Consider the following 15,182-nt stretch of genomic DNA (forward strand, 5'->3'; position numbering starts at 1 on the left):
AACAGGGCGACCACGTCTTGTCAATAGGAGTTAAAAAAAATCAAACAGGTGGAATCCCCCCACCACCACCCCAGCTGGAGTTAAGCCAGAAGGAATTCGTACTGATACAGACCTAATTATTTTTTTCAAGTGTTACAAAGAGCCTATGATGAATATTCACCTTCTGCAAGTACAACTACCAGCGAAATTGAGATGGAAGGTGGAAGTGACCATGGTGGTTGTGCCAGGCATATGATTCATGGCTTCTCTTCCCCCACAGCACCCATTACCTGTGACAGATATTTTTATAGACATGTCTGTGAATATCTTTTGCTAGCCTTCCTTTCCCCTTCAGTCAAATGATTTCTCTGTTCTCTTTGCTACATAGGGCTGTTTTATTGCAACTAACCACAGATAAAAACAATTTGTATTTCATGAATCCTTGAAACTTTTGCCCGATAAATCTTCTTCACTCGATATTAAGTCACCTTCGTATCGCTTGCTATGTCCAAGAATGTAAACAACAACCCTTACGTCATCAGTTGCCCTAGCGGTGGAAAATGTAACTACGACATTGAAAAATTCGTCTGTCAGGCACTTGTAAATCGTGGTATTTGGATAAAATCAAGACTATTAAATGCTAGAAACGCGCATTTTAGTGTTCCAACTTCTTCTAAGTTATATTTCCACACATGAAATAAAAAAAATAGGTGCTACTATAGCGTGAGGTCTACTATTTCCACATTTATTCTAGCGATAAACACATATTTTGTACATATCCTAGGAATGACTGATAGATAATTGGATTTCTAATTACATTCATATTAAAGAAATGTAAAAATAAACATGTTATCATATATTTCCATACATTTATTCTAGCGATACACACTTCGTACATCTTCTAAGACTGACACAAATAGGTTAAGTCAGGTCAGGTCACCTGGACAGGTTACTTTTTTATGTATTTGGGCAGGACACATGTTTGGACAGGTGAGGGGAGCGTCCGGAGGAACGCGGATCACGCGGTTGACCTCAAACTGCCCCTGGTTACGCGACATATGGCGGTAGACTTCACGCTATAGTAGCACCAAAAAATAAATAAATCCAAACTTTCTCAGTTGACCTTTAATCTCTGTTTTGGTAGGTATATGATGAGGGGTCTTGGTGTTTCCTCCCTCTCTGCCACTTCCTTTGGTGTTTGACTTGATGGGAATAGCTGTGTGCCAGGTGAGTATTTTTTTCATTACAGCTTCATGAACTACATGGATATTATATGTGGTTTCCTCTTTTTTGTTGGGGGTATGCTGTTTGCTACCTTTGTTTATCAACTTATGGCTCATTGTGCTGTCTGGATGGCTGGATATATTTTGTTCTTTTCATTTGGCTTGGTTTTAGCCTGCCTATTTATTGCCTCTCCAGTCTCCTGTACACCAAATCATCGTTTCCACACGTAGCGTTATAGTTAGTGTTTTGGTATTGCGGCTCCAGCGGCAACCAATCTGATTACCAGCTTCGTTTTAGTTACTGTTCACTAGGTGTAATACTTAATTTTCCGTTTATTTACACATGTTACACTGATTCTTTTCCGTCCCGCCGCTACTCCACCTCTTTAACTTGTTATATATGGAGTTTCAATAGTGAATCATTTTAGAATAAACGGTGTAGGACGTATCAAACACAGAGCGCATACACGAAAACCCCGATGGACCAATGTAGACACCAATATTGGACCGTTGCAGAAATTGTGGCAGATCTAGGTATGATTTGTCTTTCCCATTACTCCTAGTAAAAAGATAAACTTTTATTTTTGGTAGTAAGATTGCCTAAGTGAGATTTTACCAGGAAGATTGCCATGAATCAAGGAAAACTGGGGGCGTCACAAATTTATCATCACTCAAAATTGATCATAATTAATTTGAAGTGGCTGTTTTCATCCTGTTACTATTGTACAGTATTTTATTTCCATAATATCTCCCATGGTAGTTGTGGTTTATGGTGAATCTAAGTCTAAAATGTATTGTGTTGCTCTTATGTTAGATACATGTAGGTTAGGTTAAACAGTTTTCCCAAGTATTGTCTGGTATTTCCAAATTATTGCACTTTTTAAGGACAATACTCATTCAACAAATCAGTCATCAATCCATTAACCCAGGTCTCTACCTAGATATCTATGGCTCCCAGATAATCAGAAATGGCCTCAGGACTAGACCACAAATCACTCTGGGGGAAAATATTGTACTGGTTGGGTATAGCTTGTGTGGGGGTAAGATGTGGACAAGGTCTTCCATGAGTCTATGAGATGGTTGTATATGGGTAGGTTGTATCTATAGCTAAGCCTATTCTGTGCTGGCACTGACCTAGTGCTGAATAGGAGTGTTTATTTATTTATTTTATTTATTTATTCATTCCTCATTCTTTTTCTCTTCGGAATTTTTCTGTGGGGGCTGATGTCAAGGGCAAGGTTTGATAAACTTAAGATGAATATGTTTTTGAGGAAGAATTGTGCAGTACTGGTGGTAAATTTATATGTGAGTAGTATATATATTTATATGTATATATATATATATATATATATATATATATATATGTATATATATATATATGTATATAATATATATATTTTTTCTTTCTTTTCTTATGTTATGAGATTGGTGAGTAGAGTTGAGGGCTCTTTCATAGATTTGTGTACCAATAATTTTCATGTGGTGTTCTCCATTGGGGATTTTTATTTTTCTGAGCATATTTATTTTGAGTAGTTTTGTACATTAAGTTATTATTCTTGCATGATGCAGCATGAATGGATTTCTCTCAATCTTCTCTATTTTCCGCATGAGAGGACAAAGAGGGGTGGGGTCGCTGATTAAATGAAGTGGCCTTGTTCTGGGTGTACTGTGTCTTGCTGTATTGCTTCTGATCCAGGTGGGAAAAGGAGAAGACCCTTCATCCATGAAGAGCTAAGATGAGGGTGAGAAAAGGGTGGTGGATGGGAGTGGAATGGGTGCATGCCTTTTGACTTGGTTACCTCACTTATAAGGGAGGAAAAGCCCATGGTATATAGTTATTATTCTCAATACTTTGTTTTGTAGAGTTTGTTAGATATCCTTGTTTAACTGATTGATGGAGATCAAGCTGTAGAAGTGTAGTCAAGTGTGGTTCTTATGAATTGTGTATAGACTGATTAGTTTCCTTCTGTTGTCCAAAGACCATGCTTGCAATTGATTTTAGTATGGTTATTTTGTTGTTGATTTTCAGTCATGTCTTATTGCAGTTTATATAAATAACCCTGACAAATAATGATATTATGAGACTTGGTATAGTGCCAGTTACCAGTGTACTGTAACTACTCAAACAATATAGATCACATCATATGTGGCTAGAATCAATCCTGCCAGGATATGTCATTAAATTCAAGTCTAACAAGCCCAGCAGTAAATCATTATGAATTTATATCAAGATGTGGACACTGTGGTCAAATGGCCCATTAATACCCACCTTCCCATCTGAACTGAGTGACATTTTTCTTTGTATATTGGACTCCTTATAAGTTATTTCATGCACTTCTATTGCCCTCCTCTAGTAGTGAAGGAATTTGCTTAGGTTATCCCAGTAACAGATTTCTTCATTGCACATGTAGATGAGAATGATGAAAATATAGATAACACGCTTTTAGAGAAAACTGAGTGTGAGAGAGACTTGGGAGTTCTAGTGAGTCCGGACCTTAAAACCAGGAAACGGTGCATTAGTGCCAGGAATAAAGCTAACAGAGCATTAGGTTTCATTGCTAGGATGGTAACAGGTAATTATTAAACTCTAGCGATAGTTAGACCCATCCTTGACTATACAGTACAGTTTTGGTCTCCGTCCTACAGAATGGACATCAATTCACTAGAATCAGTACAGAGAAGAATGACCAAAATGATACATGGACTCAGAAATTTGCCTTATGAAGAGAGGCTTAGGCACCTTAACTTACACTCTCTGGAAAGACGCAGAATGCGGGGTGATCTAATAGAGGTGTTCAAGTGGATCAAAGGCTTTAACAAGGGTGATGCAAACAAGGTCATCATATTAAAACAACTGGGCAGGACTCGCAGTAATGGTTATAAACTGGACAAATTTAGATTTAAAAAGGAAATAGGCAAGAATTGGTTTACTAATAGGGTGGTCGACGAATGGAATAAACTGAGTAACCATGTAGTAAGTGCTGAAACTATCAGTTGTTCTAAGAAACGATTAGACAACTTTATGAATGGGGATGACAGGTGGTGATGGATGCAGAGCTGCCTAGTTTAGGCCTTATGGTCTCTTGCAGTCCCCTTCATTCTTATGTTATGTTCTTATGTTCATATGTACTTCTTCCTGTAAAGCATGGTAGCTTGGAACTTGATCATATTTGGCAGTTGGTGAAAACTTGAAGTCTGTGTAACATTTCAGTGTGAATGTGACAAGATGTTTAACAAACACAAGAGTTACCCATGCCAGGTAGCCACTGGGTGATTTTCAGCATATTTATTCTTATTTAAAAAAAAAAATTACTTTTAGGAATTTACCCTTAGGGCTGTAGAGAGCAAGATGCCTAGTCCTATCCTGCATCCCAATGAGATGTACAAATGGAAAGGATGGCAGCAATTTGGAAGTGAGTCTTAAAGGAGAAAGGCTGGAAGAATTGGATAGCTTTAGGTATTTGGGGTCACATGTGGCAGGAAAGGGAGGAGTGGAGGTGGAGAAAGATTGTAGATTGTGAAAAACAAGTAAGTGCCTTCTGGGATTAAAAAGTATAATGAGAAATAGACATTTGGGAATGGATGTTAAGAGGATATTGTATGGTGGGGTGATTGTGCTGATGGCACTGTATGGAGCAGAGATATGGAACATAAGAGAGGAGTTTAAATGTGTTTGAGATGAAATGTCTGAGAAGTATGGTAGGGGTTACAAGGTTGGATAGAGTAAGAAATGAGGATAGCAGGGGTGGAAAAGGAGATAGTTGATAGTGTTGATGAAAAAATATTGGTATGTTTTGAACACATGGAAAAACTGAGAAAAGATTAGCAAAAGAGAAGTGGAAGGCAGAGGTGGATGAAGTTAAAATGATGGGGCAACTGAAGATGAGATGGATGGATAGGGTGAAAGGGACATTGAGAAAGAGAGGGGTGTCTGTTGAGGAAAGAAGGGAGAAGGCAGAAGATAGGGGTGGTTGGAGAATGACTTTATATAGGTCAGTGGTTCCCAAACTTTTCAGCTCATCAACCCCCAAGTAAAGTTTAAGGTTTTCTATAGACCCCCAAACTATTAATTCATGAATTATGTCAGTTTATTATTATTATTGGTGTTATTAATGCTATTATTATTATAGTTGTTAATATCATTATTATTATTATTACTACTATTATTATTATTTTATAATTGTTGTTATTATTATAATTTTAGTTATCAATAGTTATCATCATTTTGATCAGTTATAAAAGGGCTAAATGGCAACATTCATTAAGGTGACGACGTTCCAATAATGGTACAGATACTTTCACGTATACATAAACATGTTTTAAGATCAATATTTATACATACATATACCAAAAGTTTTTTTCCCCCTTACACGGGGGGTAGCTAAAAAGAAAAAGGCATAGAAATCACTCCCACACATTTCATTTCCCATATATTCCACTCCCCTCCACCCTCCTATCTTGGCACCTCCTGGATAATGGGTCATCCCTGCATCCTGTCCACTGCCCTGGGTCAGAAGCAGTGTTGCAAGACAGCACATCCACAGCAAGGTCACTTCATAAATTCAGCGACCCCCCTCTCCGTCCCCTCATGCAGGAAAGGAGAAGACGGGGAGAAATCCCTTCGGGGTGCTTCAAATTTTTCTCATACATACTTCCTCACCCCCCATCCCCCACCCACTCCCCTCATGCATCACAGCCTCATCTATACACAACCCTTCTCCATTCACCCCTATCTTCTGTCCTCTCCCATCCTTCCTCTACAGACATTCCTCTCTTTTGTAAAGCCCCTTTCACCCCATCCATCCATCTCATCCTAGGACGCCCCCTCATATTCACTCCTTCCACCTCCGCCTTCCACACTTCTTTTACTAGTCTTTCTTCACTCATTTTTTCCATGTGTCCAAACCATCCTAATACCCTTTCATCAACCCTATCTCCCAGCTCCCTTTCCACCCCTGTTCTCCTCCTTACCTCCTCATTTCTCACTCTATCTAGCCTAGTAACCCCTATCATACTTCTTAGACATTTCATCTCAAACACATTCAAACTCCTTCACTCTTCCTCTCTCATGTTCCATGTTTCTGCCCTGTACATTGCTGTTGGCACAACTTATGACTCCCTCCTTGAACCATCCCCATTCCTCCTCCACTCCTAGTTCTACTCTATCCTTTACTCTCTCCCACTCCTCTCTCAATTTCTTCTTATACTCATTCTCCTTTTTTTCCTCATTTAAGCAGTTCACTCTAAGTACCTCCCTACCTTCTGCCCTTCTCCTCTTTCTCCACCTATTCTCCACTCTCAATTTATCTTCCACCAGGAAATGATCTGATATTCCCCCACTCTCTCCCCTTAGAACATGTACATCCTTAACTCTTCCTACCATACTCCTGGTCACCACTATATAGTCCATTAATGCTCTATCTGCCACCCTTCCATCCACCACCCTCTCCCATGTGTACTTATGCTTGACTTTCTTCTTAAACACTGTATTTGCTATCATCAACTCTCTTTCAAGACACATCTCCACCATCAATTCTCCACTATGATTTTTGCCTCGAACTCCATACTTCCCAATCACTTCATGAATTGGTTCATTTCCTACCCTAGCATTTAGGTCTCCCTATACAACTACATTGACATTTCTCCCTAATCCCTCTATGCACTCATTTATATCTACCCAGAAAGCCTCCCTTTCCTCTACGTTCTTCTCACTACCAGGCCCATACGCACTTACAAAAACCCACATCTCCTTTCCCAGTTTCACCTTCATCCACATCAACCTTGATGACACCTCCTTCCACTCCACTACCCTCTTACTTATTTCTTCACTTACTAGTATAGCCACCCCTTCTCTCCCTTGTCCCCTCTTCACTCCTGAGTACCTCCCAGCTACACTCCCAAACTCACAGTTGCCCTTTCTTTTCATTTTAGTTTCACTCAAAGCCAGTACATCCATCTTTCTTCTCACAAACATACTGCCTGTCTATTCCCTTTTACTCTCATCTGTACCACATCCATGCACATTAAAAGACCCAAACCTTAGGGTACTGGTTGGAAAGATCCCAGACACTTTCTTTTTTAGGAATGTCCCCTTTTGGGGCTACAGGTAGTAGGACTCCTAATCCCATACCCCGTCCCTTTTTGTCGCCTATTACAACTCAAGTGGAAATACTTGGTGGTAGTATTCTTTTCCCCCACCACAGGGTAGGTAGGCAAAAAAAGGAAATGAATATTCAGAGAAATGGTACAGGACAGTAATAAGGGGTTGGGGGACAGCATAATGGAGGGACAGTTGTAGTATAAAAGTGTCATCATTTTTCTATGTACAGAGTTTTCCTCTGTCGCAGACAAAATGATGTGTGACTCTGGTCCGTAGGGGTGCCCCATATAGACCCTAAAGTATCAACTGCATGCTACTTTGCCACAATAACATGCAGCCAATACCCCAGACGGGGTATAATTATAATTTACCAATATCTTTAAGAGTGATATTATATATTCTTTATTATATTACTGTAAGTAATATTCAAGCCAATAATATTACACAAGCTCGTCATCTTGATGTTCATTCATGATGTGGTTGTGTATGTGAGATTCTCCCTACATGCACAGAATGGGGAGGATTTTCGTCTCAGAGTGAAATGACATATTTTTTTCTTTAAGCTTAGATATTGGTTGGTTGATTATTCTCACTCTTTCAGTACGGGAAGAGAACAGGATCATTTCATGCTAACCATTTAATTTTAAAAACTGCCTTTCGACCCCATAGTAATTTACTGACCCATTTCGACCCACTGGCAATCTATTGACCGCCTTTCGACCCCTTGGATGGTTTCATCGACCCCCTAGCAATCTGCTGACCCCCTTTCGACCCCTTGGCTATTTGTCGACCCCTTGAATGGTCTCATCGACCCCTGGTGGTCGATATCGACCACTTTGGGAACCCCTGATATAGATGATACAGTAATGCATAGAAGGTAGGGGGTAGATGGGGTGTTAGGGAATGGTTATGTGTGAACAATATTTTGACACAACCCAAAGGGATTTCTGCCCATCTTCTATGTTTCTGCATGAGGGGACAGAAAGAGGGGTCACTGTTTAAATGAAGTGGCCTTGCTGTGGATGTGTTTTGCTACATTGCTTCTGACCCAGGGCAATGGGCGAGATGCAGGGATGACCAATCATCCATGAGGAGCCAAGATGAGAGGGAGGGTGGTAAATGGAATGGGTGGGAGTGGAATTATGCCTTTACAGTTTGGCTACCTCCCTTGTAAGTGGGAAAAAGCCCTTGGTATAATATATTAGTACATTTGTGTTTGTAACTTTGTTAGGTGGGATGTGTGTATAAATTATTTGGTGTGAAATAACCTGTGTATACAGTTTTCATACTTGTTACGTGTTACAAGATGCTCATCTTATACCAACAGATTGTGTTTTATTTATTTCATCTGTTTATTTACTAATGTATTTTTTCAGAACAAAGGTATTAATGTTTCTTCAGAAAATATAAGTAGGTGCTGTATACTCTTGAAACAAAGAGAGTCTGGTTTAGTGTGAATCATTTGCTATCACAGGAGAATAATATCTGGTTCCATGCAATGCCAAACCCAGGAGAAAAATCTTTCCAGTGTGAGATATGTGATGCAGCTTTCTCACGGAAGAATTATCTGAAAAATCATGTAATGATCCATAGTGGAGAGAAGCCTTTCCACTGTGATGTGTGTGATGCAGCTTTCTCACGAAAGGATTACCTCAAAAGACATGTAAAGAACCACACTAGAGAACCTTACAAATGTGAGCTGTGTGATGCAGCTTTCTCACAAAAGGGTTCTCTCAAAAATCATATATTGACCCACACTGGAGAGAAACCTTTCAAATGTGATCTGTGTGATGCAGCTTTCGCACTAAAGAGTCCTCTCGAAAGGCATGTAATGACCCATAGTGGAGAGAAGCCTTTCCACTGTGGTTTGTGTGATGCAGCTTTCTCACAGGAGAGTAGTCTAAAAAATCATGTAATGACCCATAGTGGAGAGAAACCTTTCCACTGTGATCTGTGTGATGCAGCTTTCTCACGAAAGAGTAATCTCCAAAGACATATAATGACCCACACAGGAGAGAAACCTTTCAAATGTGATCTGTGTGATAAAGCTTTCATGGAAAAGCGTGATCTTGAAAGCCACGTAATTACCCACACGGGAGAGAAGCCTTACCGTTGTGATGTGTGCAACATAGGTTTCTCACGAAAGGGTAATCTCAAAAAACACGTAAAGACCCACACTGGAGAGAAACCTCACAAATGTGATTTGTGCAATGCAGCTTTTTGGCAAGAGCATGATCTCAAAAGCCATGTAATCATCCACACAGGAGAGAAACCGTATCATTGTGATCTGTGCAATACGGCTTTCCCACGAAAGGTTACTCTGATGCATCACATGATGACTCACAGTGGAGAGAAGCCTTTCCAGTGTGACCAGTGTGATGCCGGATTCTCACAAAAGTATAAACTCAAGTGTCACATGGTCATCCATACTGGAGAGAAACCTTACCATTGTGAGCTGTGTGATGCAGCTTTCTCACAAAAGGGTACTCTCAAAAGTCACATGGTCACCCACACTGGAGAGAAACCTTACCATTGTGACCTGTGCGATGCCAAATTCTCTTTAAAAGATAAGCTCAAACGTCACATGATCACCCACACTGGAGAGAAACCTTTCAAGTGTGGCATGTGTGATGCATCTTTCTCACAAAAGAGTACTCTCAAAAGTCACATACATGTTCACACTGGAGAGAAACCATTCCATTGTGACCAGTGTGATGCAGCTTTCTCACGAAAGAATTATCTTAGAAATCATTTAATGACACACACAGGAGAGAAGCCACTGTGATCTCTGCAGTGCATCTTTCTCAAAAGAATACTTTCAAATAGCGCATGATGACCCGCTCTGGAGAGAAGCCTTTTCAATGTGACATATGCACTGTTGCCTTCTCACTATACGATCATCTTGAATGTCACATGGGACACTACACCTGTTCAAAAAACAACTTTTTCATATTTTCATATGTTACTGTACTTTTCCCCATGCTTTTTGACTGGAAAAAGCTAAAAATCACATCCATTTTTATCTAGGATGTATGGAAGCATTGCTCCATGGAGGCTGAAGTTCTGTAAATATGAAATTAAATGCTGAAATTATGTATGAGTTTTGGTCTAAATTCACTTAAAATTCAAACATCCATACAAAAACCATGTCTCCAGGTTGGCAAAAAAGTCAGGATTCTCAACAATTTCATATCTTAAAATTCATGGGAAAAAATAATCAATTCTAAAGGTTGCTATATGTAGAGTAGATTATGTTCTTTCATTTGGTACCTAATTTGTTGCTTTTGTAATGTGTTTACTTCCCATGTGTGTTCTGGCAAGGCTTGTCAAGTTGAACTCGGCAGGAGAGCACAAGGCCTCGGTTCCACATGTTGCAGATACAGAAAGCCAAAGAGGCCAGTCTTGTTATGATCAACATGAAAGAAATCTTTCTAGTTCTTAGGGATGACAGTAGAGGGGGCGACTCTCTTCCTGACACCTTTGCCTCCCTTCTATCTGTCCATTCCTTTCAGGCTGTCAGGTAGATATACATCCAAGACAAGGTCCAGTCTGTTGACCTTTTCCACTTGAGTGGGGATGTACAATGTAAAAACATTGTTCACATATTCTTGAAAGGTCTTTGCCATGACAGGATTGAGCATTTAAACAATAGCTGTTCTGTCAAGAGTTGTGGTATCAACCTCAGGATTAGTTGTGGTTTCGGCTTTGTGTGATTTCAGGCAGTGTATTAGATCCGCTTTGACTGCAAAGCACAGTTTTCCTCCTGTTGATAATGCAGGTGGGACTGCCTGGTTCTCATGGCAGAAGAACTGGTCAAGATCCACATCACATGATTGCCAGGCAATATACAGTCTTGAAATGAAGTTTATGGCATGTACTAATGTGGTATAAATATGGACAATTCTTATAATAGATAATCTGCTATACTATATGAGGCTCATGGCCATATCATTAATTGTGATACAGAATAATTGAGAACAAGATAAAGATTATGAATGTTGGCCATGTAATAGTTCGTTGTGGAATGAAACAGTAGTAGGTAATGGGAGGTAATGTATGTAATGTAGATAACTGTGTGTGCCATGTATTAGCTATGGCTGGAGACAACAATACATGTTGTAGGCAATGAGATAGAAATGGCTGTAAATATTGTAGGATATGGATTGAACCTACAACTTAAGGGATTATCACACTGGGTGTCCATGGGCTTCACCATAGCTGACAATTAGAATTCGTTAGAGTATGACTTTGGTTACAATATTTTATTTTTCAAATCTCCAGATATCAAATTATCTTCCCATCATATAAAGCAAAGTTGAATGATAAACTAAGAAATTGTTAACCTATACAAATGTTAGATATACTGTTGAAATGTTCTTAGAGAAGTCTAGATTTGTGTAAGCAAAGTCATATTGTAGTTAATCAAAAGAAGGTAGGATGTGGGAGGAAAAATAGGCTATTTGTTCTGTTAGTGGCAATTGAATTCTTTAATGCTGACCTCATGCTTTAATCAAGCAGGGTGACAGTATGTATAGATCTAGAAGTAGTTCCATCAACAAATACTGCATTGTACATGCTGATGTAATGAGGTCAAATAATAGTGCTTAGATGCCAGAAGGGTAGGTACAATTCCTGTTTGGTAGAATATTTGTAAACCAAGTGGAAATATATTTAGGTTATTTTAGTTTTTACCCATTGTATTCAGACAAGGAAAAACAGTTGATATCATTTTACCTTTTGTAGTGAATGTTTGGTTTGTGTTTCTGTGTACTGATTTACAGGTAAATTAATACAGAATATCTTAGAATTGATGTTTGAGCCATACTATTGTATGTGTACTAATTTTGAAGAGATGTAATTTAAGCTTGAATCCAATATATGATAGAATCAGTGGAACACCAGTTGGTATGTAGAAATATAGATTATCAAAAAGAATTTTTTATTTTTGTCTTGCACCAATATGTACACTTTACGAGCGTCATCGTATGGGATATGATAATCTATTATTCTACCAACTTCCTTAAGCAGAAGATAATCTTTCAGTGGTAAAATCTGCCACAATATAAATAAAATAAAACCAGGTGAGAAAAAAAAAAGTGGTTTGCGGAGATGATACTTTCTTGGACCTCAAGGTCCATAACTTCATATAGTGGAATCCCATTTGTCCAGTATTCAGAACTGTGGCACCCTCAAAACAAGGCAAAATTTTGCCCAGCCAAAATTATAGTAAAAAATAACTTAAAATGTCAAAAAATGTACCATCATGTATATTTAAATCACCCGCACTGCCAGGTGATGTTTACTGTTAAACTGTTTTTGCACATAGCAGGGTTGCCAGGTTGGCATTTTAAATGCCAAATAACTAAAAATCTGGCAATTTTTATTTGTGTTTGGCATTCAAAATTTGAGTTTGGCATATTTTAAGATTCTGGCATTTTTGTCATTGTTTGAAAATACAGTATGGTCGCAAATAGCACAGTTATTTGGTGGATGAGTGCGACCATGCTAACCAAAGTCCTGCTGTTGGGACAATTGGTTATGTGGTAAAAATTAATTTGGTGGGTGGATGGCTTTGAATTTAGAAGTTAAATTTTTTATATATATGGTAGGTAAGGTAAAGCCTGAATGTAATTTTTATATATTATTGTTTATTCATACAAAAACAAATCAATATATTTTCCTTACCTTAATTCTATGGGAATCATTTCTTACTTTGGTTTGGCATAGTTTGGCATTTTTCTAAATTTTTCTGGTATTTTTAGCTTTTTACAACCTGGCAACCCTGGCACGTAGCCATTCAGTTTCCTGCCTACATCCAGCCATGCAACAACAACAGGTGTTTTGTGCCACATATTTCATCATTCCCGCTGTTATTAGTGGACTGTGTGAACATTTATCTGGCATAAATATGGCGGGCAAAGGCTGAGGCATTGTTAAGGCAAAGGATAAGCATAGAAGAAAAGTATTAACACAAACAGAAATACAAAATTTGTAAATGTCTAGAAAAAATTAGTCAAGGCACAGTTTAATGGAATTTGGCGGTTCCTCATCGACAATTTATGACATAGAATCCCAAAGTGAGAAGTTGAAAGAATTCTTTGTGAAAACTGAGGACATGGAAGGGATGGAGAATAGGCAAATGCTTTGAAAACCAGCATTGGAAGAGTTGGATGTGGCAGTATTCGAGTGGTTTAAAGGTGAGCGGGCTAGGGGTGCATGTCTGTTGGGGCCATTGGTGCATTGCCCACACAACAGCAATTAGCTCCAACTCAGAGCCAATGAATTCAGGATAAAGATTGGGGGGTGGGGGCTAACCTGAATTTTGTAAATACAGATGATGCTTTAGGGGGGTTAACATGAATTTTGTAAATATGTATGATGCTTTTAAACAAATGTATTCTGTAGCACAAATACCAGTATTTTGAATATAAATTGAAGTATATGTTCTCACTTGATTTTTTCCCCCCCTCCAAAATACTGGACAAAAGTAATACTTTATCTTATATATTTTTTTAAATTTACCCTAAATAATGTGTTGAATATCCTTCCAATTATTCTTGCTGAAGTGTTTTATTAAATGCTGGGAAAAAGTTCTGTCACATACCAGTGCACACAAGTCAGGTTTCTCAACCTTGGCAATGAGGTAATGAGAGAACAAAGCAATGGTAGAGAAAGTTAAAGTACTGTACACCTATACAAAGCCTTAGTGAGATCAATAATAGAATATATGTCCCTCTCAACACACTATCGAAAAACTGACTACAGAAACTATACAGCTTTCAAAATCAAGTTCCTCAGGTTTGCCAATGGTCAAACCCCACCATTTCATGAAACAATTGAAGAAGTCCACAAAAGAACCAACACAGAACTTTTCATCATAAGACTCCATCATAAGGTGAATTGAACTTGGACAAATTACTTGAAGACCCACTATGGCATCTGAAAAAAAAAATAAACAACAAGAAAAAGCACAGCCCCGTGCGTGGTGGCCAAAAAGTCTACCAAGAGCCCAGACGTTATCACCACAACCAATATACATTGCATCAGACCAACCTATACTGCATTCTAATAAGAAATTACACTCGATTTCTGCCATGCAGCCCAGTGCAGTTGGTAGTCCCATAGACTCCTGCTTCATACAGGCACCAGTGACTTGCAAATTCCTTACTTCATTTAGAAAATATCATATTTCTCCACTTTCGTCATAACATAGGAAAATTTTGTTTTAATCATTAGGGAAAAAAATCAAAACTCAATAGGTTAAGAAACTAAGTAATTATGTGGAACTGAAGTCAAGTAAAAAAAATTCTGGTTTATACACATCTTTACTTATAATCAATGTTTACAGCAATTATGATAACAAGTGTAGAATAAAACATGTGTTCTCCTACATAAACAACTTCTGAACATGATGGTACATTCAGATTTCACATAGGCCACAAAAAGTTTAAATTATGGATTTTTATCAATATTTTGCATCGTAATAATTGTGGTGCGAGGTAGCAAGGAGGAATGGTAGTTGCTGACACCTTCCCTCCTCCTTCCAAATTATTCATCATTTTATCATGAGAAAGTATTTGTTTTCCATCATTCTTACCCGAGACTATTTTTATATAATGGAAATTTATCGATAATCTGTGGAGACAGTAGGGAGATTATTTGAGCGTAGTCAAAAAGGTAAGAAAAATAGAGATATGAATCAAATAAATGGTGTTGATGTCCTGAATTCTCCTGTATGACTGCCATAGAGTTTGAGATCTTAAAATTCAGTGGCACAACAGGAGAGGGAGGAAAGCCCTCCCAGTCTCATGCTCATAGCACAATTGGCATAGACACTTGCATGCTTGTTCAGCAATCCAATGATGGAAACCCTTTCCCAT

General features: G+C 38.5%; 1 protein-coding gene across 1 annotated transcript; it reads left to right on the forward strand.

The window, feature by feature from the left end:
• The first annotated feature begins 1,429 nt into the window (after positions 1-1,429).
• Positions 1,430-13,731, forward strand: LOC143036895 (uncharacterized). Its single transcript, XM_076204833.1, has 2 exons — positions 1,430-1,514; positions 8,679-13,731. The coding sequence occupies exon 2, from the start codon at positions 8,801-8,803 to the stop codon at positions 10,085-10,087; it is 1,287 nt and encodes a 428-aa protein (XP_076060948.1). The 5' UTR covers positions 1,430-1,514; positions 8,679-8,800; the 3' UTR covers positions 10,088-13,731.
• Positions 13,732-15,182: the final 1,451 nt, after the last annotated feature.

Source organism: Oratosquilla oratoria, chromosome 21, assembly GCF_046742065.1.
Source record: "Oratosquilla oratoria isolate Oo_2021 chromosome 21, ASM4674206v1, whole genome shotgun sequence".
Classification (NCBI taxonomy): domain Eukaryota; kingdom Metazoa; phylum Arthropoda; class Malacostraca; order Stomatopoda; family Squillidae; genus Oratosquilla; species Oratosquilla oratoria.